Below are 25,974 nucleotides of genomic sequence, written 5' to 3' on the forward strand. Positions count from 1 at the left end.
AAGAAGACGGCGTGCGTGTGCTGCGGCGGAGAGGAAACAGACGGAGAAGAGAGAACTAAACGCTGTCTCTGTCGGAGAGAGTCATCGGCCTCCAGCGAGGACTCGGTCCTCTCTCCTGACAAGGTGAGACACACGGTCCCCACAACGCACACTAAATAATCACACACACACACAGAGACACACACACACACACACAGAGACACAGAGACAGACAGAGACACAGAGAGACACACACAGAGAGACACACACACAGAGAGACACACAGACACACACACAGAGAGACACACACACAGAGAGAGAGACACACACAGAGACACACAGAGAGACACACACACACACACACACACACAGACACACAGAGAGACACACACACACAGACACACAGACACACACACAGAGACAGACACAGAGACACACACAGAGACACACAGAGACACACACACACAGACACACACAGAGAGAGACACACACAGAGAGACACACAGAGACACACACAGAGACACACAGAGAGACACACACCCACACACACACACACAGACACACAGAGAGAGACACACACACACACAAGACACACACACACACACACAGACACACAGACACACACACAGAGACAGACACAGAGACACACACAGAGAGACACAGGACACACACACACACACACACACACAGAGAGACACACACACAGAGACACACACACACACACAAACACACAGACACACACACAGAGGACAGACACAGACACACAAGAGACACAACACACACACAGGACACACACACACCACACACACAGACACACACACACACACAGGACGCACAGAGACACACACAGAGACACACACAGACACACACAGGGGGACACACCCCACACACACAAGGACACACAGACACACACACACACAAGAGGGAGACACACGACACACACGAGCACACACACAACACACACACACACGGGCCACACACACACAGCACACACACACACAAGGCACACACACACAGGCCCGACACACCACACGGTCTTAAAGCAGCTGTCTAAGTCTCTGTGTGTGATGTGTTGTGTGTGTTTGTGTGTGTGTTATGTGTTGTGTGTTGTTGTGTATTATTGTGTTTTTTGTGTGTGTGTGTTATTTTGTATTGTGTGTAATGTTTTTTGTGTGTGTGTGTGTTGTTGTGTGTTATGTGTGTATGTTCTGTGTGTTGTATTGTGTGTGTATATGTATGTGTGTGTGTGTGTGTGTGTGTGTATCTGTGTGTGTGTGTGTATGTATCTGTGTGTTGTTTTTTGTATTATGTGTGTATATGTGTGTGTGTGTGTGTGTGTTGTATTGTGTGTGTGTGTGTTGTGTGTATTGTGTGTGTGTGTGTATGTATCTGTGTGTGTTGTGTGTGTATTGTGTGTGTGTGTTGTGTATGCTGTATGTGTGTCTGTGTTTTTGTGTGTGTATATGTTCTGTGTGTGTGTGTGTGTGTATATGTATTCTGTGTGTGTGTGTGTGTGTATATGTATCTGTGTGGTTTGTGTGTGTGTGTGTGTATGTATCTGTGTGTTGTCTGTGTGTGTGTGTGTGTATATGTATTGTGTGTGTGTGTGTGTGTGTGTGTGTGTGTGTGTATGTATGTATCTGTGTGTGTGTGTGTATGTATCTGTGTGTCTGTCTGTGTGTGTGTGTGTATATGTATCTGTGTGTGTGTGTGTGTGTATATGTATCTGTGTGTGTGTGTGTGTGTGTGTGTGTGTGTATGTGTGTGTGTGTTCTTTGTCTGTTGTCTGTCTGTGTGGTGAAGAGTGGAGGGAGGAGTGTGGGACTAACTTCTTGGCACGTCGTAAGAGTGGGAGGACAGATGATGAAAAGAAACCCTTTACGTTGGAGGCTCGCACCGGATACTCCAATAGCATAGTGGTAGTGTTAGATTATGTTATTTTAGCTTAGATTTAGTTTTTATTAAAAGTTTGGTTTCATTTAATGTCTGGGCTCAGTAATTGGAAGGGTTAATGTTACTGTTACGTGTATACCTCTTATACAACACTCTCACTTAATATATCAATTTCATTCAATATATATATATATATATATATATATATATATATATATATATATTTTATTATTTTTTTATCTTCATTCTCTCTTATACTTTTCTTATTTTTAATATATTTTATATTTTTTATGTTTATATATGTTTATATATTATATTATATTAATATTATTTTATTATATTATATATATATTGTATATGTATAGTTTATATATGTATTTTTTTTATGATTTTTTATAGTTTATAATAATATAATATATATATTATTATATTATGGTATATATGTATGTATTGTTTTGTAATATATATATGTGATGTTTGTATATATTTATGATATATATATGTTGTAATATTTTTGTGTGTATGTATGTGTATATGTATTATATAATTATGTATATATGTATTGTATAAATATAATATATATGTATGATATGTGGTGTAATGATATGTATATGTTTGATATAATATATAATATTGTATATTGATATGTATGATTATAAATGATATGAAAAATAAAAAATTGTGTCTTTTCCTTTGTTGATGGGGTGTGATGAAGGTGTGGATGGTTGTCTTTTCCTCTCATTGTGTTTCTGGTTTGTGTGTTGAGGATGTTGGTGGTGTTTGGACGGTTTATGGGTTTGTGCTGCTGTGTGTTTTTTGGTAGGGATGCCCAATGTTAATTTTTGAAGTATGGCAAAGGGCATTTTAGGTTTTGTAATACATGGCACCATGCAGGCCGAGAATGTTGCTGATGGTATGAGCAGAGGGACCTGCGGTGTGTGGGTGCCGATCAGGTCCACTGCAGGCGTAACCAGGGGTGGTTGGGAGCGGACCAGCAGTGAAAACATGAGCAGTGCTCTTAGAGTCTGTCCTGTCGGATCCTCTGCACTTCATCGCGACTGTGTTGTGGATTGTAGCCATATTTCTGCGAGATATTTTTTTAATTAAACTTTTAATATTATTTATACAATTGCAATTCCTTGATTTTAGTAAAGTTAGTACACCGTCATAGTCATAAATGCAACGGTACTAATAATTGGCTTAATTTCTTTGGGTGTTTTCGGTCTTGGTTTCCTCTTTCGGTTTTCGGTTTCGGCCAAGAATTTTCATTTCGGGGGAACATCCCTACTCTTTAGTGTGTGCAGAGTAGAGGATGCTGTGTGTGGACGTAGTCTTGGTGTCTGTGATTCTGTGTGTGGACGTAGTCTTGGTGTCTGTGATTCTGTGTGTGGATGTAGTCTTGGTGTCTGTGATTCTGTGTGGACGTAGTCTTGGTGTCTGTGATTCTGTGTGTGGATGTAGTCTTGGTGTCTGTGATTCTGTGTGTGGACGTAGTCTTGGTGTCTGTGATTCTGTGTGTGGACGTAGTCTTGGTGTCTGTGGACGTAGTCTTGGTGTCTGTGATTCTGTGTGTGGACGTAGTCTTGGTGTCTGTGATTCTGTGTGTGGACGTAGTCTTGGTGTCTGTGATTCTGTGTGTGGACGTAGTCTTGGTGTCTGTGATTCTGTGTGTGGATGTAGTCTTGGTGTCTGTGATTCTGTGTGTGGACGTAGTCTTGGTGTCTGTGATTCTGTGTGTGGACGTAGTCTTGGTGTCTGTGATTCTGTGTGTGGATGTAGTCTTGGTGTCTGTGATTCTGTGTGTGGATGTAGTCTTGGTGTCTGTGGACGTAGTCTTGGTGTCTGTGGACGTAGTCTTGGTGTCTGTGATTCTGTGTGTGGATGTAGTCTTGGTGTCTGTGGATGTAGTCTTGGTGTCTGTGGATGTAGTCTTGGTGTCTGTGGACGTAGTCTTGGTGTCTGTGATTCTGTGTGTGGATGTAGTCTTGGTGTCTGTGATTCTGTGTGTGGATGTAGTCTTGGTGTCTGTGGATGTAGTCTTGGTGTCTGTGGACGTAGTCTTGGTGGATGTAGTCTTGGTGTCTGTGGATGTAGTCTTGGTGTCTGTGGATGTAGTCTTGGTGGATGTAGTCTTGGTGTCTGTGGACGTAGTCTTGGTGGATGTAGTCTTGGTGTCTGTGGACGTAGTCTTGGTGGATGTAGTCTTGGTGTCTGTGGATGTAGTCTTGGTGTCTGTGGATGTAGTCTTGGTGGATGTAGTCTTGGTGGATGTAGTCTTGGTGTCTGTGGATGTAGTCTTGGTGTCTGTGGACGTAGTCTTGGTGGATGTAGTCTTGGTGTCTGTGGACGTAGTCTTGGTGTCTGTCGTGGTAGTTTTGGTGGACGATAGTCTTGGTGTCTGTGGGCGTAGTCTTGGTGTCTGTGGATGTAGTCTTGGTGGACGGAATCTTGGTGTCTGTGATGTAGTCTTGGTGTCTGTGGACGTAGTCTTGGTGTCTGTGGATGTAGTCTTGGTGTCTGTGATGTAGTCTTGGTGTCTGTGGATGTAGTCTTGGTGGATGTAGTCTTGGTGTCTGTGGACGTAGTCTTGGTGTCTGTGGATGTAGTCTTGGTGTCTGTGGACGTAGTCTTGGTGGATGTAGTCTTGGTGTCTGTGGACGTAGTCTTGGTGTCTGTGGACGTAGTTTTGGTGGACGTAGTCTTGGTGTCTGTGGACGTAGTCTTGGTGTCTGTGGATGTAGTCTTGGTGGACGTAGTCTTGGTGTCTGTGATGTAGTCTTGGTGTCTGTGGACGTAGTCTTGGTGTCTGTGGATGTAGTCTTGGTGTCTGTGATGTAGTCTTGGTGTCTGTGGATGTAGTCTTGGTGGATGTAGTCTTGGTGTCTGTGGACGTAGTCTTGGTGTCTGTGGACGTAGTCTTGGTGTCTGTGGATGTAGTCTTGGTGTCTGTGATGTAGTCTTGGTGTCTGTGGATGTAGTCTTGGTGTCTGTGGACGTAGTCTTGGTGTCTGTGGACGTAGTCTTGGTGGATGTGGATGTAGTCTTGGTGTCTGTGGATGTAGTCTTGGTGGATGTAGTCTTGGTGTCTGTGGATGTAGTCTTGGTGGATGTAATCTTGGTGGATGTAGTCTTGGTGTCTGTGGACGTAGTCTTGGTGTCTGTGATGTAGTCTTGGTGTCTGTGGATGTAGTCTTGGTGTCTGTGGACGTAGTCTTGGTGTCTGTGGATGTAGTCTTGGTGGATGTGGATGTAGTCTTGGTGGATGTAGTCTTGGTGTCTGTGGATGTAGTCTTGGTGGATGTAGTCTTGGTGTCTGTGGATGTAGTCTTGGTGGATGTAGTCTTGGTGTCTGTGGATGTAGTCTTGGTGGATGTAGTCTTGGTGGATGTAGTCTTGGTGTCTGTGGACGTAGTCTTGGTGTCTGTGGATGTAGTCTTGGTGGATGTAGTCTTGGTGTCTGTGGATGTAGTCTTGGTGGACGTAGTCTTGGTGTCTGTGGATCTAGTCTTGGTGTCTGTGATGTAGTCTTGGTGTCTGTGGATGTAGTCTTGGTGTCTGTGGACGTAGTCTTGGTGTCTGTGGATGTAGTCTTGGTGGATGTGGATGTAGTCTTGGTGGATGTAGTCTTGGTGTCTGTGGATGTAGTCTTGGTGGATGTAGTCTTGGTGTCTGTGGATGTAGTCTTGGTGGATGTAGTCTTGGTGTCTGTGGATGTAGTCTTGGTGGATGTAGTCTTGGTGTCTGTGGATGTAGTCTTGGTGTCTGTGGACGTAGTCTTGGTGTCTGTGATGTAGTCTTGGTGTCTGTGGTGTCTGTGATGTAGTCTTGGTGTCTGTGGATGTAGTCTTGGTGTCTGTGGATGTAGTCTTGGTGGATGTAGTCTTGGTGTCTGTGGACGTAGTCTTGGTGTCTGTGGATGTAGTCTTGGTGGATGTGGATGTAGTCTTGGTGGATGTAGTCTTGGTGTCTGTGGACGTAGTCTTGGTGTCTGTGGATGTAGTCTTGGTGTCTGTGGATGTAGTCTTGGTGTCTGTGATGTAGTCTTGGTGTCTGTGGTGTCTGTGATGTAGTCTTGGTGTCTGTGGATGTAGTCTTGGTGTCTGTGGATGTAGTCTTGGTGGATGTAGTCTTGGTGTCTGATTCTTACCCCCCCTCTGTACCAGCAGGCAGAGAGTCACCACCAGGTCTGCATCTGCCGCTGCTGCTGCCTCGGCCGCTGCAGACCGGAGCAGAACCAGGTCCAAAGCTCTGGACAAGGATCGGGATCGGAGCAAGACCGGGCCCAGAGCTGCAGACCGGGACCGGCCCAAAGCCAGCCCTAAACCAGGCCCCAAGGCCCCGCCGGAGAGACGCAGCGCTGCCAAGAAGATGATCAGTCCCGGTGAGACTCGGTTAGGTGTTACTGCACCGATAAGGTCTGGCTGTGTCTCATTCGGCGTCCTTCCGTCAGTACGCTGCTAACGCTCACTGACCACTTCCTGTCCCACTAGCGATGGTTAGTGTCGTCCCAAACGGACCACTTATGGTAAAACACTCACCGGAAATCAGCTCGCCACCTCTCCAAATCTGAGTAAAATCTTTTAATCAGACCTTCGTTGATCTGAGATGAAGACAGATTCAGACACTGCACGGCCTACTGCTCTCCTCACATGTTTTCAGAAACATGGGAGGAGCCAGACCCATGTGAACCGTTCGTCCAATCAGCTGCCGGTTGATGTCCCTGGTCCCGCCCCTTTCCGCTCTGTAGTCAAGATGGCGCCCATTTAGTGCGCGTAGGGTCCATCGTTCCACACTGAACTTTTTGACCATTTTCAGGGGGACATCCTGGTACTTTCAGTGCACTGACTTTTTGCGTTATCTACACGATATACTTAAAACTAAGTGTTTGAAGTGGGCATCGTATGTTATCTTATACCTACTCAGGAAAGAGTCCTTTTTAAGATAAACGGCATTTAAAAAGACTCAGAAAAAGTCACCAGAAACATCACAAAGATTATACAGCGGAGTCTTGAACACACACACTGCATCTCCACTGCCCAGCATGGAAACAATAATAATAATAATAATAATAATATAATAATAATCAGACATATATTAGGTCTCAAATATTGGAAAGGCTAGAGCAGATAACTCAAATCTAAAAGACAAAACTTGCCAAAGAAGTCCAAAACATGAGTTAGTGTTGATTTTCCTTTCATTCAGCTTGGTGCTGCAGCTGAACTCAGACCCTGATGATGATGATGATGATGATGATGATGATGAATATTACTAATGTTATAGGAATAGTAATAATGTGTTCCCCGCCAGGCTCGGCAGCCAAGCAGGCCTTCAGGAAGCAGCAGCTGAGGACGTGGAAGCTGCAGCAGCAGAGGGAGCAGGAGGAGAAACGCCGACAGGAAGAGGAGGAGCGCCGCAAACGAGAGGACGAGATCAGACGCATCCGAGACCTGTCCAATCAGGACGAGCAGTACAACCGCTTCATGAAGCTGGTGGGAGGCAAGGCCAGGACGCGCAGCAAGGTGACACTCCAACCATCTTCCTTTAATACCTCGGGGAAACCAGCTTAAACCGTCACTTAGCAACCACTAACAGTTCTCACACACTCACATTATTATTATTCTAAGTGTCTGACAACATTATGGGATGGATCCCTACAGAGATAGACCTTTTAGTGTGGAGAAGCTGATGTTGGGTGATTCCTGTGTTTAGTCCAGAGAGTTTTTTTTTTTTTTTTTTTTTTTTTGTGTGTGTGTGTGTTTGTGTGTGTGTGTGTGTGTGTGTGTGTGTGTGTGTGTGTGTGTGTGTGTGTGTGTGTGTGTGTAGAAGCTGATGTTGGGTGATTCCTGTGTTTAGTCCAGAGAGTGTGTGTGTGTAGTTGGGTGTGTAGAAGCTGATGTTGGGTGATTCCTGTGTGTTTAGTCCAGAGAGTGTGTGAGTGTGTAGTTGGGTGTGTGTGTGTGTGTGTGTGTGTAGTTGGGTGTGTGTGTGTGTGTGTGTGTAGTTGGGTGTGTGTAGTTGGGTGTGTAGAAGCTGATGTTGGGTGATTCCTGTGTGTTTAGTCCAGAGACTGTGTGTGTGTAGTTGGGTGTGTGTGTGTGTGTGTAGTTGGGTGTGTAGAAGCTGATGTTGGGTGATTCCTGTGTGTTTAGTCCAGAGACTGTGTGTGTGTGTGTGAGTGTGTAGTTGGGTGTGTGTGTGTGTGTGTGTGTGTGTGTGTGTGTGTAGTTGGGTGTGTGTGTAGTTGGGTGTGTGTGTGTTGGGTGTGTGTGTGTGTGTGTGTGTGTGTGTGTGTGTGTGTGTGTGTGTGTGTGTGTGTGTAGTGCATGTGGTTTTAGCAAAAAAGAAAAGCTCACAAGCTTGACACAACTACGACGAGGTCGCCATGGACACGGACAGTGAGACGGGCTCGCCAGGTGAGACCACATCTGTGTCTGTCTGTCTGTCTGCCTGTCTCTCTGCCTGCCTGTCTGTCTCATATAGCAGAGATAACAGTAATCCTGAGTGTATCTAACGTTGTTGTTGTGTTCCAGTGTCGTCTCCGAGTCACAGCGCTCTGCCTGTCTCTCTGCCTGCCTGTCTCTCTGCCTGTCTCTCTGTCGGTCTGCCCGTCTGTCTCTCTGCCTGCCTGTCTGTCTCATATAGCAGAGTTAACAGTAATCCTGAGTGTATCTAACGTTGTGTTGTTGTGTTCCAGTGTCGTCTCCGAGTCACAGCGCTCTGCCTCCAGACGACCTGGCAGCGTTCCCTCGCCTGGCGCTGTACGGCGCTGACTGCCCTCCGTTAGGACTGGTACGCTCTTCATCCCTCTCTTCTTCCTCTTCATCCCTCTCTTCTTCCTCTTCATCCCTCTCTTCTTCCTCTTCATCCCTCTCTTCTTCCTCTTCAATCTGATGGCCAATGTTGATGAACTGTCATATGGTCTATTATTTCTTTGCTCTTTTTCTGTGTTTTCATCGCCCTTTTTCATTCCCTTTTTGTCGCCTTTTTTTTTTACTTTTTGGTGCGTTTTTACTTTGCCTTTTTCTGCATTTTTGTCGCCTTTTTTTCTGCGACATATTTTGACGTTTTCGTTGCCTTTAAGAGTGTCATGCGTCAGGTTAGTAAAGCCAGTCTCAGAGTGATGAAATGAAGCCGAGATGTAACGTCGTCTCTTCTCTTCCTGTCTCCGTCAGGACTTGTGTCAACCGTTCCTCCCCCCCCTGCTCCACCCCCCTCCCCCCCCTCTCCCCCCTCCCCCTGACGAGGCGGAGCCTCCGCCCAAACCGCCCTTCGCTGACGAGGAAGAGGAGGAGGAGATGCTGCTCCGAGAGACCTGCCTCATGTCCATGGCCAACAAGAGAGTGGCTGCTCCAGAGGTAGGGAGGGCCGGGTGTTTACAGTACCGGGGCCGGGTGTTTACAGTACCGGGGCCGGGTGTTTACAGTACCGGGGCCGGGTGTTTACAGTAACAGGGCCGGGTGTTTACAGTAACAGGGCCGGGTGTTTACAGTACCGGGGGTGTTTACAGTACGCGGGGGGTGTTTACAAAGGGTTGCACGGGGTGTTTACAATACTGGCGGTGTTTACAGTACGGGGCGGGTGTTTATACGGGTGTTTGGCCGGGGGGGGTTTAGGTTGGGGTGTTTATAGGGGGTTTTGGTGTTTTGGGTGTTTACATAAGGGGTGTTTAAGTAGGGGGGTGTTTACAGTAACGGGGTGTTTAAGTTACGGGCGGGTGTTACAGTACGGGGCGGGTGTTTACAGTAACGGGGGTGTTTAAGTAACGGGGGTGTTTAAGTAGGGGGTGTTTAAGTAGGTGTTAAGGTGTTTTATATTTACGTATGTTTAATTGTTGTGTCTGGTAGTGGTGTTTCGTGTTTAGTGTACAAGGTGTTTAAGTAACGGCCGTGTTTATAAGGTGGGTGTTTACAGGTGTAAGGGGGTGTTTACAGTAACGGCGGGTGTTTACAGTAACAGGGCGGTGTTTACATGGGGCGGTGTTTAAATGGGGCCAGGTGTTTACAGTAAGGGGCGGGTGTTTACAGTACGGGGTGTTTAGACGGGCCGGGTGTTTACAATAACGGGGGTGTTTCAGTAAGGGGCGGTGTTTACAATAGGGGTGTTTATATATGTTTACGTAACGGGTGGTTTATTTAAGTAAGGGTGTTTACAGGGGTGTTTACAGTAACGGGGGGGTGTTTACATAAGGGCCGGTGTTTACAGTAACAGGGGGGTGTTTACAATAAGGGCGGGTGTTTACAGTACCGGCGGGTTTTACAGTACGGGGGGGTTGGGCGGGTGTTTACAGTAACGGGGCCGGGTGTTTACAGTAACGGGGGGTGTTTACAGTACGGGCGGATGTTTACAGTAACAGGTGTGGGGGGTGTTTTACGGGCCGGTGTTTACGAATACCGGGGCGGTGTTTTAGTGGGGGTGTTTACAGTAGGGGTGTTTACAGTACGGGGGGTGTTTAGGGGTGTATACGGGCGGGTGTGTGCGTGTTTACAATACGGGGGGTGTTTCGTACCGGGGGGATGACCTGTACAGTAAGGGCGGGTGTTTACAGTAACGGGCGGTGTTTACAGTAACGGGCGGGTGTTTACAGTAACGGGCGGGTGTTTACAGTAACGGGCGGGTGTTTACAGTAACGGGGGCTGGGTGTTTACAGTAAGGGGTGGGTTAGTGTTTACAGTGTGTGTTTGTCGGTGTTGACGGGGTGTTTAGTAATTGTTTACATAGGGGGGTTGTTTTACAGTAACGGGCGGGTGTTTACAGTAACGGGGCTGGGTGTTTACAGTAACGGGGGGGGGTTTTGTACGGTGTAGGTGTAAGGTGTTTAAAAGTGGGTGTTTACAGAGGGTGTTTACAGTAACAGGCGGTGTTTACAATGTGTTAAGTAGGTGTTAGTATGTATGAATGAGTTTGTGGTGACATACGGCTGTTTACAGTAACGGGGCGGGTGTTTACACGGGGGGGTTTACTAAGGGGGTGTTTACAAGGTGTTTACGCGGTTATTTCTGTTATTGTTGGTGTTTGCACGTGGGTTGGGTATGTTTACGTGTGGGGGGGTGGCGGGGTACAGTGGGTTAAGGGCGGTGTTTTGCGGGTAGAGTGGTGTGCGGTTGGCGGATGGGGGTTGGGGGGGTTTGGGGCTTTTTACGGGCGGGTACAGCGTGTTTTGGGGTTTTACGGGGTTTTACGACTTACTAGGTGTTACAGTAGGGGGTGTTTGGGGTGTTTACAGTAGGGCGTGTTTACAGTAAGGGGGTTACAGTAGGGTGGGTTTTACAGTAACGGGGTGTTTACGTGGGCGTGGGGTGTTTTCCTGTTTTACAGTAACGGGGCGGGTTTTACAGTAACGGGGGTGTTTACAGTAACGGGCGGGTGTTTGCTGGGGTGTTTACAATACGGGGGTGTTTACAGTCGGGGGGTGTCTGGGCGGGTGTTTAAGCAGGGGCGTGTTTACATAGGGCTGTTTACGTACGGGTGTTTAGTCGGGCGTGTTGTGGGGGGTGTTTACAGTAACGGGGTGTTTATGCGGGCGTGTTTACAATCGGGGGGTGTTTACGTACGGCGGTGTTTACATACCGGGGCGGTGTACGGGGGTTTGTCCGGGGGTGGGGGGGGTGTTTACAGTCGGGTGTTTGGTCGGGGGGTTGAGTAGGGGTGTTTCGTACGGGGGCGGGTGTTTACAGTAACGGGGGCGGTGTTTACAATGTGAGGGCGGGTGTTTACAGTAACGGGGGCGGGTGTTTACAGTAACGGGCGGGTGTTTGGCGGGCGTGTTTACAGTGCGGGGCGGTGTTTACAGTAACAGGGGGCTGGGTGTTAATGCGGGGCGAGTGTTTACAGTACGGGGGGGTGTTTACAGTACCGGGGCCGGGTGTTTACAGTAACAGGGGGCGGGTGTTTACAGTAACGGGGCCGGGTGTTTACAGTAACGGGGCCGGGTGTTTACAGTAACGGGGCCGGGTGTTTACAGTAACGGGGCCGGGTGTTTACAGTAACGGGGCCGGGTGTTTACAGTAACGGGCCGGGTGTTTACAGTACCGGGGCCGGATGTTTACAGTAACAGGTGTAACGGGGCCGGATGTTTACAGTAACGGGGCCGGGTGTTTACAGTACCGGGGCGGTGTTTGTACCGGGCGGTGTTTACAGTAGGGCGGGTTGTTTACAGTAACGGGGCCGGGTGTTTACAGTACGGGGCGGGTGTTTACAGTACCGGGGCCGGATGTTTACAGTAACGGGGCCGGATGTTTACAGTACCGGGGCGGATGTTTACGATCCGGGGCCGGTGTTTACGTACCGGGGCGGGTGTTTACAGTACGGGGCGGTGTTTACAATACCGGGGCCGGGTGTTTAGAATTACCGGGGCGGGTGTTTACAGTACCGGGCGGGTGTTTACAGTCGGGGCGGTGTTTACAGTCGGCGGTTACCGGGCGGTGTTTACGTACCGGGGCCGGTGTTTACGTAACGGGGGGGGGTGTTTACAGTAACGGGGCCGGGTGTTTACAGTAACGGGGCCGGGTGTTTACAGTAACGGGGCCGGGTGTTTACAGTAACGGGGCCGGGTGTTTACAGTACCGGGGCCGGGTGTTTACAGTAACAGGGCTGGATGTTTACAGTAACAGGGGCCGGGTGTTTACAGTAACAGGGCCGGGTGTTTACAGTAACGGGGGGCTGGGTGTTTACAGTAACAGGGCTGGGTGTTTACAGTAACGGGGGGCGGGTGTTTACAGTAACGGGGGGCCGGGTGTTTACAGTAACAGGGCCGGGTGTTTACAGTAACAGGGGGCTGGGTGTTTACAGGGTTAAGACTATGAAGGGGAAAAACTGGGACAAAAGTTTGGATGTTTGGAGGAAAAAAGCAATTTGAGTAATTTTTGTTGTTGGATATTAGAGGGAGAAAACGTGGTAAAATGTCTATGAAGAGGTAGAATATTTTGAGTGGAAGTAGATTACTAGTTCTGCTGTGTTCTGTCTCCAGGACCAGATCTCCAGCAGCCCTGCGTCTCCCAGCTGTCCGACTGCTGCAGCCGTCCAGCAGCCAATCAGAGGGAACCTCAGCGCCGTCAGTCTGAACGCTGCCGCTCCGTCACGCAGCAACAAGTTCAGCAGAGGACACCACGCTGCCAGGGCGCCGCTGGTGGTGAGAACACACAGCCAATCATAGCGTTTGTTTCCAGTAACGTACATAGTTTCATCTTCTTGCTCTGATTGGTTGAATGACTATCCAATCACGTACAGAGTCATCTGAACTCTGCCCATTCAGAATCCAGAGCATGTTCCCCAGACTAATGTTCAACCTTCAGAGACTGAGCTGGTCTGCTGATAGCAGGACCAGAGGGGGGGGGGGCAGGCAAACGACATGCAGCACAGGGCCGCGACTTGGGCGCACGCTCCACCTGGCGAGCTACCCAGGCGCCCGCACGTCGGAATCTCTGGGGAAGAACTTTACCAAAAGTTTAGCAAATAGTATGAATATTATGGGGGAGAGGTTGGAATAATTTAAACAGGAATTGGTGGGCCAACTGTCTAACTTTATATCTTGAAATGTTCAGTTACGGCTGAAAAATGATTTCACATCCTTATCAACAGGAAGTACTCGCTGTGATTCAGAACACATCGAGACGTTAATAACAAAAGAAATTAGTGAAGTAAAAGTACGAACATTTTAGGACAAAGTCAATAAAATCTTTAGAAAAAAAATGTGAATGTTACGGGGAGAAAAAGTCGGAAAAAAACAAACCTAGAGAGAAGATAGGTTTATATTTATATCTTTAAACTTAAAAATAACAACGGAAATAAACCAGTAGGCCAGGTTGGGATGTCTGTCTCCAGATGTGGAGAGTAACGTTGTCTCTGTGTCTCCTCCAGATGTGGAGAGTAACGTTGTCTCGGTGTCTCCAGATGTGGAGAGTAACGTTGTCTCTGTCTCCTCCAGATGTGGAGAGTAACGTTGTCTCTGTGTCTCCAGATGTGGAGAGTAACGTTGTCTCTGTCTCCTCCAGATGTGGAGAGTAACGTTGTCTCTGTGTCTCCAGATGTGGAGAGTAACGTTGTCTCTGTCTCCTCCAGCTGCCTCGACACAAGTCGGTCGTGGTTTCTCTCAACGACTCGGAGGACAGCGACTCGGACGGGGACGCCTGCAGCTCCACGCCGCCGACCTTCGGAGGGCTGGAGTTCATGATCAAAGAGGCTCGGAGGACCGTGGAGGTCAGAATCAGCACACACACACACACACACACACACACACACACACACACACACACACACACACACAGTCACACACACACAGTCAACACACACACACACACACAGTCATACACACACACACACACACACAGTCATACACACACACAGTCATACACACACACACACACACACACACACAGTCACACACACAGTCACACACACACAGTCATACACACACACACACACAGTCACACACACACACACACACACACAGTCACACACACAGTCACACACACAGTCACACACACACACACACACTACATACACACAACACACACACACACACACAGTCATACACACACACAGTCATACACACACACACACAGTCATACACACACACACACACACACACACACACACACACACACACACAGTCACACACACAGTCACACACACACAGTCACACACACACACACACACACAGTCATACACACACACACACACACACACACACAGTCATACACACACACACACACAGTCATACAACACACACACAAACACACACACACACACAGTCATACATACATACATACACACACACACACAGTCATACACACACACACACACACACACACACACACACACAGTCATACACACACACACACACACACACACACAGTCATACACACACACACAGTCATACACACACACACAGTCATACATACATACACAGTCATACATACACACACACACACACACACACACACACAGTCATACACACACACACACACACAGTCATACACACACACACACACACACACACACACACACACACACACATACACACACACACACACAGTCATACACACACACACACACACACACACACACAGTCATACATACACACACACACACACACAGTCATACACACACACGCACGCTTCATGGATTACTTTCTACTTAATAAACAGGAATTTACTTCTCTTTAGTCTTCACATCTTTTAAAATATCTCTATCTATCTCTATATCTATCTCTCTCTGTATATATCTCTCTCTCTCTCTATCTGTGAGACCTTCAGTAGTGTGATTCTGCCTCTTTAGTTAAGAGGAAGTAGTGTTCGAGGCCCCCAGATACTAGCATGTTATTAGACAGCTCTCCACCCAGACGGCCTGTAGTTTCCCTTGGTCCAGTAGATGGTAACGTTAAGTCTTCGTGCTACTGTAGAGTCCATGTAATGCCGTTGCTGCTAGAATATCAACTTCATTCACTTTCTGTAATCGCTCAAACTGAAATGATTTACGTTATTAGTTTATTTAACCTGGCATAGTTTCAGTTGACTTTTCTCACTGCTTATTTCCTTTTAGTTTATAATAATAACTCAGCCACGTGTTGTGTGTGTTTGTGTTGTCAGGCGGCGAAGCCGAAAGCAGCCTCGGCCTCTGAGAAGGAGAACAACCCGGTCCGAACTCCAGAGGCTCTGCCTGAAGCCAAGAGAGCAGAGTACAGGCTGCTCAAAGAGGAGATCGCCAGGTAACCACACACACACACACACACATATACATACATACACACACACACACACACACACACATATATACACACACACACACACACATATATGCTGTTTTGTCGGTGATCTGCTGACATTTGATGTAATGAGCTTGCTCCAGGTGCTTTGTGTAATGCATATTGTTTTACCCTCCGGTGGGCGTGGCTTTCCTCTCATGTTGCTGTGAGGACATTTCTAACATGTCCATCTCTGTGTGTCTGTGTGTCCATCTCTGTGTGTCCATCTCTGTGTGTCCATCTCTGTGTGTCCATCTCTGTGTGTGCCCATCTCTGTGTGTGTCCATCTCTGTGTGTCCATCTCTGTGTGTCCATCTCTGTGTGTGTCCATCTCTGTGTGTCCCCATCTCTGTGTGTCCATCTCTGTGTGTCCTCTGGCAGCCGGGAGAAGCAGAAGATGTTGAAGGATCCTCGCAGCTCTGTCTCTGCTGCCGTCTCCGACTCGCCGCTGGACTCTGCAGCCAAAGCCGCCGCCGAGCTGAAGCTCACTGAGGCCGAACAGAGAGTCCTCAGACACAGGTGAGACACTCAGGGAGTCCTCAGACACAGGTGAGACGCTCAGGGAGTCCTCAGACACAGGTGAGACACTCAGGGAGTCCTCAGACACAGGTGAGACACTCAGGGAGTCCTCAGACACAGGTGAGACACTCAGGGAGTCCTCAGACACAGGTGAGACACTAGAGTCCTCAGACACAGGTGAGACACTCAGGGAGTCCTCAGACACAGGTGAGACACTCAGGGAGTCCTCAGACACAGGTGAGACACTCAGGGAGTCCTCAGACACAGGTGAGACACTCAGGGAGTCCTCAGACACAGGTGAGACACTCAGGGAGTCCTCAGACACAGGTGAGACACTAGAGTCCTCAGACACAGGTGAGACACTAGAGTCCTCAGACACAGGGGAGACACTCAGGGAGTCCTCAGACACAGGGGAGACACTCAGGGAGTCCTCAGACACAGGTGAGACACTCAGGGAGTCCTCAGACACAGGTGAGACACTCAGGGAGTCCTCAGACACAGGGGAGACACTCAGGGAGTCCTCAGACACAGGGGAGACACTCAGGGAGTCCTCAGGCACAGGTGAGACACTCAGAGAGTCCTCAGGCACAGGGGAGACACTCAGGAAGTCCTCAGACACAGGGGAGACACTCAGGAGTCCTCAGACACAGGTGAGACACTAGGGAGTCCTCAGACACAGGTGAGACACTAGAGTCCTCAGACACAGGTGAGACACTAGAGAGTCCTCAGACACAGGTAAGACACTAGAGAGTCCTCAGACGCAGGTGAGACACTCAGAGAGTCCTCAGGTGAGACACTCAGAGAGTCCTCAGGCACAGGTGAGACACTCAGAGTCCTCAGGCACAGGTGAGACACTAGAGAGTCCTCAGGCGCAGGTGAGACACTCAGAGAGTCCTCAGGCGCAGGTGAGACACTAGAGAGTCCTCAGGCACAGGTGAGACACTAGAGAGTCCTCAGACAGGGGAGACACTAGAGAGTCCTCAGACACAGGAGACATATTTGTCACCTTTTTGGTTACCTTCTTCAACGATTTTGTCAACTTTTACGTCACGTTTCGGTCTGTTTTTCGTTGCCCTTTTTAACTTTGTTGTTGCCTTTTTCAACGTCTCATTCCCTTCTATAAAAAAAAAAGAATAAAGCAAGTGTTAAATTTGTGTGTGTGTCTGTCTCTGTCTGTCTCTCCCGGAACGCCCCAGGCCCACCCGACCCGCCCCGACCTCCTGCCCGGCCAACCCACCACCACCAACCCACCACCCACCAACCACCACCAACCACCACCACCACCACCACCACCCAACCACCACCACCACCACCACCCAACCACCACCAACCCACCACAAACCACCACCACCACAACCCACACCAACAATCCACCACCACAACCACCTAATCCACACCACCACCACCACCACAACCCACCACCACACCACATTGAGGAGACGAGGAATGAGACAGAGGAGGATGGAGGAGAGAGGAAAGATGGACGGATAGAGGAGAGAGAGACAGAGATGGAGGAGGAGAGGAGGAAGGAAAAGGAAAGGAGGACGACGAGGAGGAAAGACGGAATGGAATGAAATGAAATGGAATGGAAGGAATGGACGGAGGAATGAAATGGAATGGAAATGGATGGACCGATGTCCCAGAAGCAGCGTCTGCAGCAGCTGGAGTCGGAGTACGCTCTGAAGATCCAGAAGCTGAAGGAGGCTCAGGCTCTGCACAACCGAGCCGGCACCGCCGTGGCGGCGGAGGCAGCAGCGCGGGCCTCCCCCCCGCTGCTGCCTCCCGCTGCTGCTGGGGAGCCTCAGAGCCAGGCTCCGCCCACCTCGCCCTCCTTCCCGCTGCCGCAGCCCTCCCTGCACGACCTCACGCAGGACAAACTCACGCTGGACAGCGAGGACCTCCCCGAGGGCGAGGACTCGGAGCCAGCGCCCGCCGCTGTCCAAGGAGCTCGCAGGAACTCTCTGCGCCAGTCCAGCGTCTCCTTCACCAAACCGCACCTGGAGCAGCTGGGCGCCACGCCGGCTAAAGACGCCAAACCAGCCAACAGCTCCGCCAACAACCTGGCCGACAAACCGGCCAACAACCTGGCCGACAAACCGGCCAACAACCCCGCCAACAAGCCGGGCGGCAGCCCCGCCAGCCAGACGGCCAGCGCTGCAGGCGGCGTGCCGGAGCCCGCCGAGGTGTTGGCCGGGCTGGACGTGGACGCTCTGAAGCAGCGCTACCAGCAGCAGGCGCGGCTCGGAGAGCTGCTGCAGAGCGAGCTGCACACGGTGGGGGAGCCACTCCTCGCCACCGTGGGGGAGCCGCTCCACGCCACCGCTGCCACCGGGACGGTGAGCGCCCACACGCTAAACACTTACCTCACAGGAAGCCTCCTAGTCCAGGTTTTTCCTCTAGCTGCTCTAGGGCTCCTGGGTTCTGGACAAATCTATATTGAAATCTTGTCTCTCTGTCTCCCTCTTTTTTGTCTCTGTGCAGGCAGTCTCAGTGGACGTGGACACAGCTACGAGCCAATCAGGGATGTCTGATCTGAGGCCCGTCCCCTTTGGGTCCTATCACAGTCCTCTGCTGGTCTTCAAGTCCTACAGGTACACCAGCAGTAAAGTTTACCCAACCCACCAAACAGCAAACCACAGCTCCTCTTCACCAACAACTGTCACAATATATATGGAGAGTATAAAGTGTGTGTGTGTGTGTGTGGTGTGTGTGTGTGTGTGTGTGTGTGTGTGTCTCTCAGGTTCAGTCCGTACTACAGGACAAAGGAGAAGCTGTCTCTGAGCTCCGTTACCCATAGCAACACCATTGAACCCAGGAAGTGTTTCTGTCGCTTTGACCTGACGGGGACCTGCAACGATGACGACTGCAGATGGTGACAGCATGTTATTAATCCCTCTCTTCTGTCCTCCATATCTGTCTCTGTCCTCCATATCTGTCTCTGTCCTTCTGTCCTTCATATCTGTCTCTGTCCTTCATATCTGTCGAAAGATATATCTGTCTCTGTCCTCCATATCTGTCTCTGTCCTTCATATCTGTCTCTGTCCTTCTGTCCTTCATATCTGTCTCTGTCCTATATATCTGTCTCTGTTCTTCTGTCCTTCATGCTTTCATATCTATAGAAAGATATATGTATAATGTGTCTGTGTCTCTTCATATCTATAGAAAGATATATGTATAATGTGTCTGTCTCTCTTCATATCTATAGAAAGATATATGTATAATGTGTCTGTCTCTCTTCATATCTATAGAAAGATATATGTATAATGTGTCTGTCTCTCTTCATATCTATAGAAAGATATATGTATAATGTGTCTGTGTCTCTTCAGGCAGCACATGAGGAACTGCACCCTGACAGGAAACCAGCTGTTCCAGGACATCCTGTCCTACAACCTGTCCCTGATTGGCTGCTCTGAGTCCAGCTCATACGACGACGTCAGCGTCTGCACAGGTCGGCCTCGCACTCACACTCCTGATTGGTTCTTTGTTTGTGTAGAAAAGTACATGAAGACAGTGTGTGTGTTTGTAGAAAAGTACATGAAGACTGTGTGTGTGTTTGTAGAAAAGTACATGAAGACTGTGTGTGTGTTTGTAGAAAAGTACATGAAATGAAGAAAGTGTGTGTGTGTGTTTGTGTTTGTGTGTAGAGACGTACATGAAGAAGCTGTTTGGGACCAACAAAGACCGTATGGGCGTGGACCAGAAGGCCGTCCTCCTCGTCAGCAAAGTCAACGAAAGCAAACGCCACGGTGAGACACTCCTCATCATCATCATCATCATCATCATCATCTTTCTACAGACTATACTATGACTTTATATATAATCTATATAATTATATATATAATCTATATAATTATGAGCCTTTCTACAGACTGTACTATGACTGATTCCCTGTAGGTGTAAGGTGTAACGTTGTGATTTGTCTGCAGTCCCTCCGTTCACCACGTGGAAAGACCCGAGGCGGTGGCGGCCGAAGCCGGCCGCGCCGAGCGGCGTGCGTCCCGAGGACGACAGCGAGGACGAGTCTGCAGGAGGACCGCTGACGGCCGGGAGACACGGTGAGGACACACACAGAAACACTGCTGGATGTTACATATCAGCTAGAATATATCTAATAATCTATAATGATACAAAGCTGGATGTTACATATCAGCTAGAATATATCTAATAATCTATAATGATACAAAGCTGGATGTTACATATCAGCTAGAATATATCTAATAATCTATAATGATACAAAGCTGGATGTTACATATCAGCTAGAATATATCTAATAATCTATAATGATACAAAGCTGTATGTTAAACGTGGCCAAAGCTTCAAATAAGGAGAAGAAATCCCTGTGAGCTAAAACCTTCTGAACCCTGTTGGCACAGGAACCTGGAATCATGGCTGCAGTTAATTTCTCCCATATTTCGGGTCACATTCCTGCTGGAACATTGATTTTATATATATACTGTGTGTGTGTATATATGTATATATGTATATATATATATATATATATATATATATATATATATATATATGTATATATATATATATATATATATATATATATATATATATATATATATATATATATATATATATATATATATATATATATATATATATATATATATATAAAGAGGAAGAGCAGATCGTAGATATGGAAACGCTGTCTTTAAAGAGACCGAGCATCTCAGACAGAGGGGGAATCCAGGTATATTTAGACAAACAGGATGAGAAAAATGAAGTTTTTGAGCATTACAGCATGTAAACATGTTCTAGTACAAACTCCAAATACAAGTATCAACCTGAAAAAAGTAGATAATGGGTCTACTTTAAAGAAAGTCTCTTAAATGTACATAGATAGAGGTTAGTTTGTTGAGTTAGTCTGTGTCCTGATGAATAGAACCAGATATTAGACTGTAAACACTGTCTGAGTCTCTGTGTCCTGATGAATAGAACCAGATATTAGACTGTAAACACTGTCTGAGTCTCTGTGTCCTGATGAATAGAACCAGATATTAGACTGTAAACACTGTCTGAGTCTCTGTGTCCTGATGAATAGAACCAGATATTAGACTGTAAACACTGTCTGTGTCTCTGTGTCCAGATGAATAGAACCAGATATTAGACTGTAAACACTGTCTGTGTCTCTGTGTCCAGATGAATAGAACCAGATATTAGACTGTAAACACTGTCTGTGTCTCTGTGTCCAGATGAATAGAACCAGATATTAGACTGTAAACACTGTCTGTGTCTCTGTGTCCTGATGAATAGAACCAGATATTAGACTGTAAACACTGTCTGTGTCTCTGTGTCCTGATGAATAGAACCAGATATTAGACTGTAAACACTGTCTGAGTCTCTGTGTCCTGATGAATAGAACCAGATATTAGACTGTAAACACTGTCTGAGTCTCTGTGTCCAGATGAATAGAACCAGATATTAGACTGTAAACACTGTCTGAGTCTCTGTGTCCTGATGAATAGAACCAGATATTAGACTGTAAACACTGCCTGAGTCTCTGTGTCCAGATGAATAGAACCAGATATTAGACTGTAAACACTGTCTGAGTCTCTGTGTCCTGATGAATAGAACCAGATATTAGACTGTAAACACTGTCTGTGTCTCTGTGTCCAGATGGTGTCTCCAGGACCAGCCTGTCTGCGCTGGACGTCTGCGTCACATCGGAGGACAAACGCTACTTCATCAGCGAGACGGATGACATCTCCAACCTGGAGACCAGCGTCCTGGAGAGTCCCCGAGACACGCAGCTGTGGATCAAACTCGCCTTCAAGTACCTCAATCAGAACGAGACGTACGTCCAGAAACGTTAAAGCTTTCACGACTTTTTCCAGCCGTTACGTTCCAACGTTTTTTCCACATTTTCTCTCCGTAATATTCCGACTTTTGTCTGAAGTTTTTGTGCCTCTGTGTCCGTCCTCAGGTCTGCAGCGGAGTGCTTGGAGGCGGCGCTGAACACGCTGTCCCGCGCCCTGGAGAGTAACTGTGATAACCCCGAGGTGTGGAGCCACTACCTGTCTCTGTTCTCGCGGCGGGGCAGCCGCGAGGAGGTGCAGGAGATGTGTGAGATGGCCGTGGAGCACGCGCCCGACTACCAAGTCTGGTGGAACGTAAGTCAGGATCCACAGAGGACTTACTGCAGGATGTTCGGCTGGGAAGGGCTGGCACAGAGCTGCACCATAATCAGCTTCTTATCTACCGGCGCTGTAAACGCATCACCAAAGACACTCAGAGATCGTGTTCTTTTCTTAGTGCTGCCTTTTATATTCAGTTGACTGTTCATTTTGTTCAGGAAAAGAAAGTTGGAAATGATTTCCTTTCATTAGTTTTAAACTCAACAAGCAGTTTGTTGTATTTTAGCAAAATACTGAAAGCAGCAGAACTGAGAGCACTTTAATATCTGATTTATAGCAAGTTATATTGTTATCAAGATATTCGTCAATAGAGATGCACCGATTACAACTTTCTAGGCCGATTCCGATTCTCTTTGAGTTAGGCCAGCTGATACCGATTTTAGCCGATTCAGATTTCATTTTTTCTAACCACTTTACAGCACAGACGAACTTTTCTTTAATATAACGGATCACTATAAAACTATATAAATGACTCCTGGTGTGGGACATCCACACACATCTAAAGAGCAACGTTAGAACCATTTCCATCTAATATCCCACTAAAGAAATGTGATTCTGGTTCTTGGTGTGGTCCCTCCACACCCTACTGTCTCCCTGCAGGTGATGGTTTGGTGTGGTCCCTCCACGCCCTACTGTCTCCTTGCAGGTGATGGTTTGGTGTGGTCCCTCCACGCCCTACTGTCTCCTTGCAGGTGATGGTTTGGTGTGGTCCCTCCACACCCTACTGTCTCCCTGCAGGTGATGGTTTGGTGTGGTCCCTCCACACCCTACTGTCTCCCCGGCGTGATGGTTTGGTGTGGTCCCTCCACACCCTACTGTCTCCCTGCAGGTGATGGTTTGGTGTGGTCCCTCCACACCCTACTGTCTCCCTGCAGGTGATGGTTTGGTGTGGTCCCTCCACACCCTACTGTCTCCCTGCAGGTGATGGTTTGGTGTGGTCCCTCCACGCCCTACTGTCTCCTTGCAGGTGATGGTTTGGTGTGGTCCCTCCACACCCTACTGTCTCCTTGCAGGTGATGGTTTGGTGTGGTCCCTCCACACCCTACTGTCTCCCTGCAGGTGATGGTTTGGTGTGGTCCCTCCACGCCCTACTGTCTCCTTGCAGGTGATGGTTTGGTGTGGTCCCTCCACACCCTACTGTCTCCCTGCAGGTGATGGTTTGGTGTGGTCCCTCCACGCCCTACTGTCTCCTTGCAGGTGATGGTTTGGTGTGGTCCCTCCACGCCTACTGTCTCCTTGCAGGTGATGGTTTGGTGTGGTCGCCTCCACGCCCTACTGTCTCCCGAGGTGATGGTTTGGTGTGTGTCCCTCCACGCCTACCGTCTCCCTTGCAGGTGATGGTTTGCTGTGTCCCTCCACGCTTCCTACTGTCTCCTTGCAGGTGATGGTTTGGTGTGGTCCCTCCACGCCCTACTGTCTCCCTGCAGGTGATGGTTTGGTGTGGTCCCTCCACGCCCTACTGTCTCCCTGCAGGTGATGGTTTGGTGTGGTCCCTCCACGCCCTACTGTCTCCCTGCAGGTGATGGTTTGGTGTGGTCCCTCCACGCCCTACTGTCTCCTTGCAGGTGATGGTTTGGTGTGGTCCCTCCACGCCCTACTGTCTCCCTGCAGGTGATGGTTTGGTGTGGTCCCTCCACGCCCTACTGTCTCCTCGCAGGTGATGGTTTGGTGTGGTCCCTCCACGCCTCTACTGTCTCCTGCAGGTGATGGTTTGGTGTGGGCGCGCGGCGCGTCCCCCCCCCCCTACTGTCTCCCTGCAGGTGATGGTTTGGTGTGGTCCCTCCACGCCCTACTGTCTCCTCGCAGGTGATGGTTTGGTGTGGTCCCTCCACGCCCTACTGTCTCCTTGCAGGTGATGGTTTGGTGTGGTCCCTCCACGCCCTACTGTCTCCTCGCAGGTGTTCATATTGTAAACTTGTTATCTTCTGCTCACACGCTGAAGAATGTCCAAACAGCTGACATGTTGCAGGTTAACTCACCAGGTTCCCTACATGTGGGAGAATAGCGCCGACACGCTTCACACCGCGAGCGGCTACACGCCACACACGGAGGAGAAGTTGAGAGAAAGAGACAGCTGTGGCGTCTGTGCCGTGGCGTCTGTGCCGTGGCGTCTGTGCCGTGGCGTCCGTGCCGTGGCGTCTGTGTGTGCGTGCGTCCTTGAGAACTGTAACTCGTATAACTTCTGTTGTCAGTTAATTGTGGCGTTGACCGGCATGAAATCGGCAGATGTCAGACTGACCTGCAGCTCGCCGGTCATGGCCGAGCACGTGAAAACCGGACAATTCCGGTCACCGGCCGCTCTATCGGTGCATCTCTATTCAAGAACATTAGCACACATGTTCCTCGTATGGAGCAAACCGAGTCTCTCCACACTGGGAGCAGCTTTGAGTTAATCACAACCTCCTGAATATTGTTTCTAGATTATTTAACGTTCACATTAAAGCTGGTAACGTTCATAAAGTCGTGTTTACAGCCGACCCAGGACCCAGGAGTTAAGAAGAACTTGCTGTAGTCTCTGTGTCAGATCTGAGTCATCCCTAGAAGATGAAATGAGGATTTGATCAGCTGTTTGTCGGAGGCTTACGTAGCTCTTCTCTGTTGGTCTGCATCAGTATCTGAAGCTGGAGAGCTCCTTCGAGGGGAAGGACTACGTGTGCGAGCGTCTGCTGCACTTCCTGCTCTCTGAAGCGTCTTCTGGCGTCTCCGACAAACTGTCCTTCCAGCTGATGGAGGCGCTGCTCTACAGAGTCCACCTCAATCTGTTCACCGGGCGCATGGACAGCGCTCTGGCTCTGCTGCAGGTCAGTCAACATGCAACTCACCACATGGACTCAGTACTCTCCTCAGTACCAATGATGAGCTACTTTACTTGAGTCTTTTCTTTTCAAGCCACTTTCTACTTTTACTCCACTACATTCATCTGTTACAGCTTTAGTTACTAGTTACTTTAGTTACTCCACTACATTCATCTGTTACAGCTTTAGTTACTAGTTACTTTAGTTACTCCACTACATTCATCTGTTACAGCTTTAGTTACTAGTTACTTTAGTTACTAGTTACTTTAGTTACTCCACTACATTCATCTGTTCCAGCTTTAGTTACTAGTTACTTTAGTTACTCCGCTACATTCATGTTACAGCTTTAGTTACTAGTTACTTTAGTTACTCCGCTACATTCATCTGTTACAGCTTTAGTTACTAGTTACTTTAGTTACTCCGCTACATTCATCTGTTACAGCTTTAGTTACTAGTTACTTTAGTTACTCCTCTACATTCATCTGTTACTGCTTTAGTTACTAGTTACTTTAGTTACTCCGCTACATTCATCTGTTAGAGCTTTAGTTACTAGTTACTTTAGTTACTCCGCTACATTCATTGTACGGTTTGGTTACTAGTTATTTTAGTTACTTCGCTACATTCATCTGTTACAGCTTTAGTTACTAGTTACTTTAGTTACCGCCTACATTCATCTGGTACAGCTTTAGTTACTAGTTACTTTAGTTACTCCTCTACATTCATCTGTTACAGCTTTAGTTACTAGTTACTTTAGTTACTCCTCTACATTCATCTGTTACAGCTTTAGTTACTAGTTACTTTAGTTACTCCTCTACATTCATCTGTTACAGCTTTAGTTACTAGTTACTTTAGTTACTCCTCTACATTCATCTGTTACAGCTTTAGTTACTAGTTACTTTAGTTA

At 48.1% G+C, this 25,974-nt stretch overlaps 1 protein-coding gene across 1 annotated transcript in view; it reads left to right on the plus strand.

Moving 5' to 3' along the window:
- LOC120563707 (zinc finger C3H1 domain-containing protein-like) overlaps positions 1-25,974 on the plus strand; it is a 42,375-nt gene that overhangs the window by 4,427 nt on the left and 11,974 nt on the right. The window contains exons 3-22 of the mRNA XM_039808068.1: positions 1-156; positions 6,016-6,253; positions 7,180-7,437; positions 8,235-8,285; positions 8,567-8,661; positions 9,045-9,227; positions 12,839-13,000; positions 13,930-14,067; positions 15,459-15,577; positions 15,995-16,132; positions 16,236-16,782; positions 17,743-18,468; positions 18,614-18,723; positions 18,873-19,004; positions 19,459-19,580; positions 19,777-19,878; positions 20,059-20,187; positions 21,758-21,935; positions 22,065-22,251; positions 24,888-25,076. The exon at positions 1-156 is cut by the window's left edge and continues 80 nt beyond it. Coding sequence (XP_039664002.1) covers positions 1-156; positions 6,016-6,253; positions 7,180-7,437; positions 8,235-8,285; positions 8,567-8,661; positions 9,045-9,227; positions 12,839-13,000; positions 13,930-14,067; positions 15,459-15,577; positions 15,995-16,132; positions 16,236-16,782; positions 17,743-18,468; positions 18,614-18,723; positions 18,873-19,004; positions 19,459-19,580; positions 19,777-19,878; positions 20,059-20,187; positions 21,758-21,935; positions 22,065-22,251; positions 24,888-25,076 — 3,960 coding nt within the window. The remainder of the gene's footprint in view (positions 157-6,015; positions 6,254-7,179; positions 7,438-8,234; positions 8,286-8,566; positions 8,662-9,044; positions 9,228-12,838; positions 13,001-13,929; positions 14,068-15,458; positions 15,578-15,994; positions 16,133-16,235; positions 16,783-17,742; positions 18,469-18,613; positions 18,724-18,872; positions 19,005-19,458; positions 19,581-19,776; positions 19,879-20,058; positions 20,188-21,757; positions 21,936-22,064; positions 22,252-24,887; positions 25,077-25,974) is intronic.

This window comes from Perca fluviatilis, chromosome 8 (genome assembly GCF_010015445.1).
Source record: "Perca fluviatilis chromosome 8, GENO_Pfluv_1.0, whole genome shotgun sequence".
Classification (NCBI taxonomy): Eukaryota; Metazoa; Chordata; class Actinopteri; order Perciformes; family Percidae; genus Perca; species Perca fluviatilis.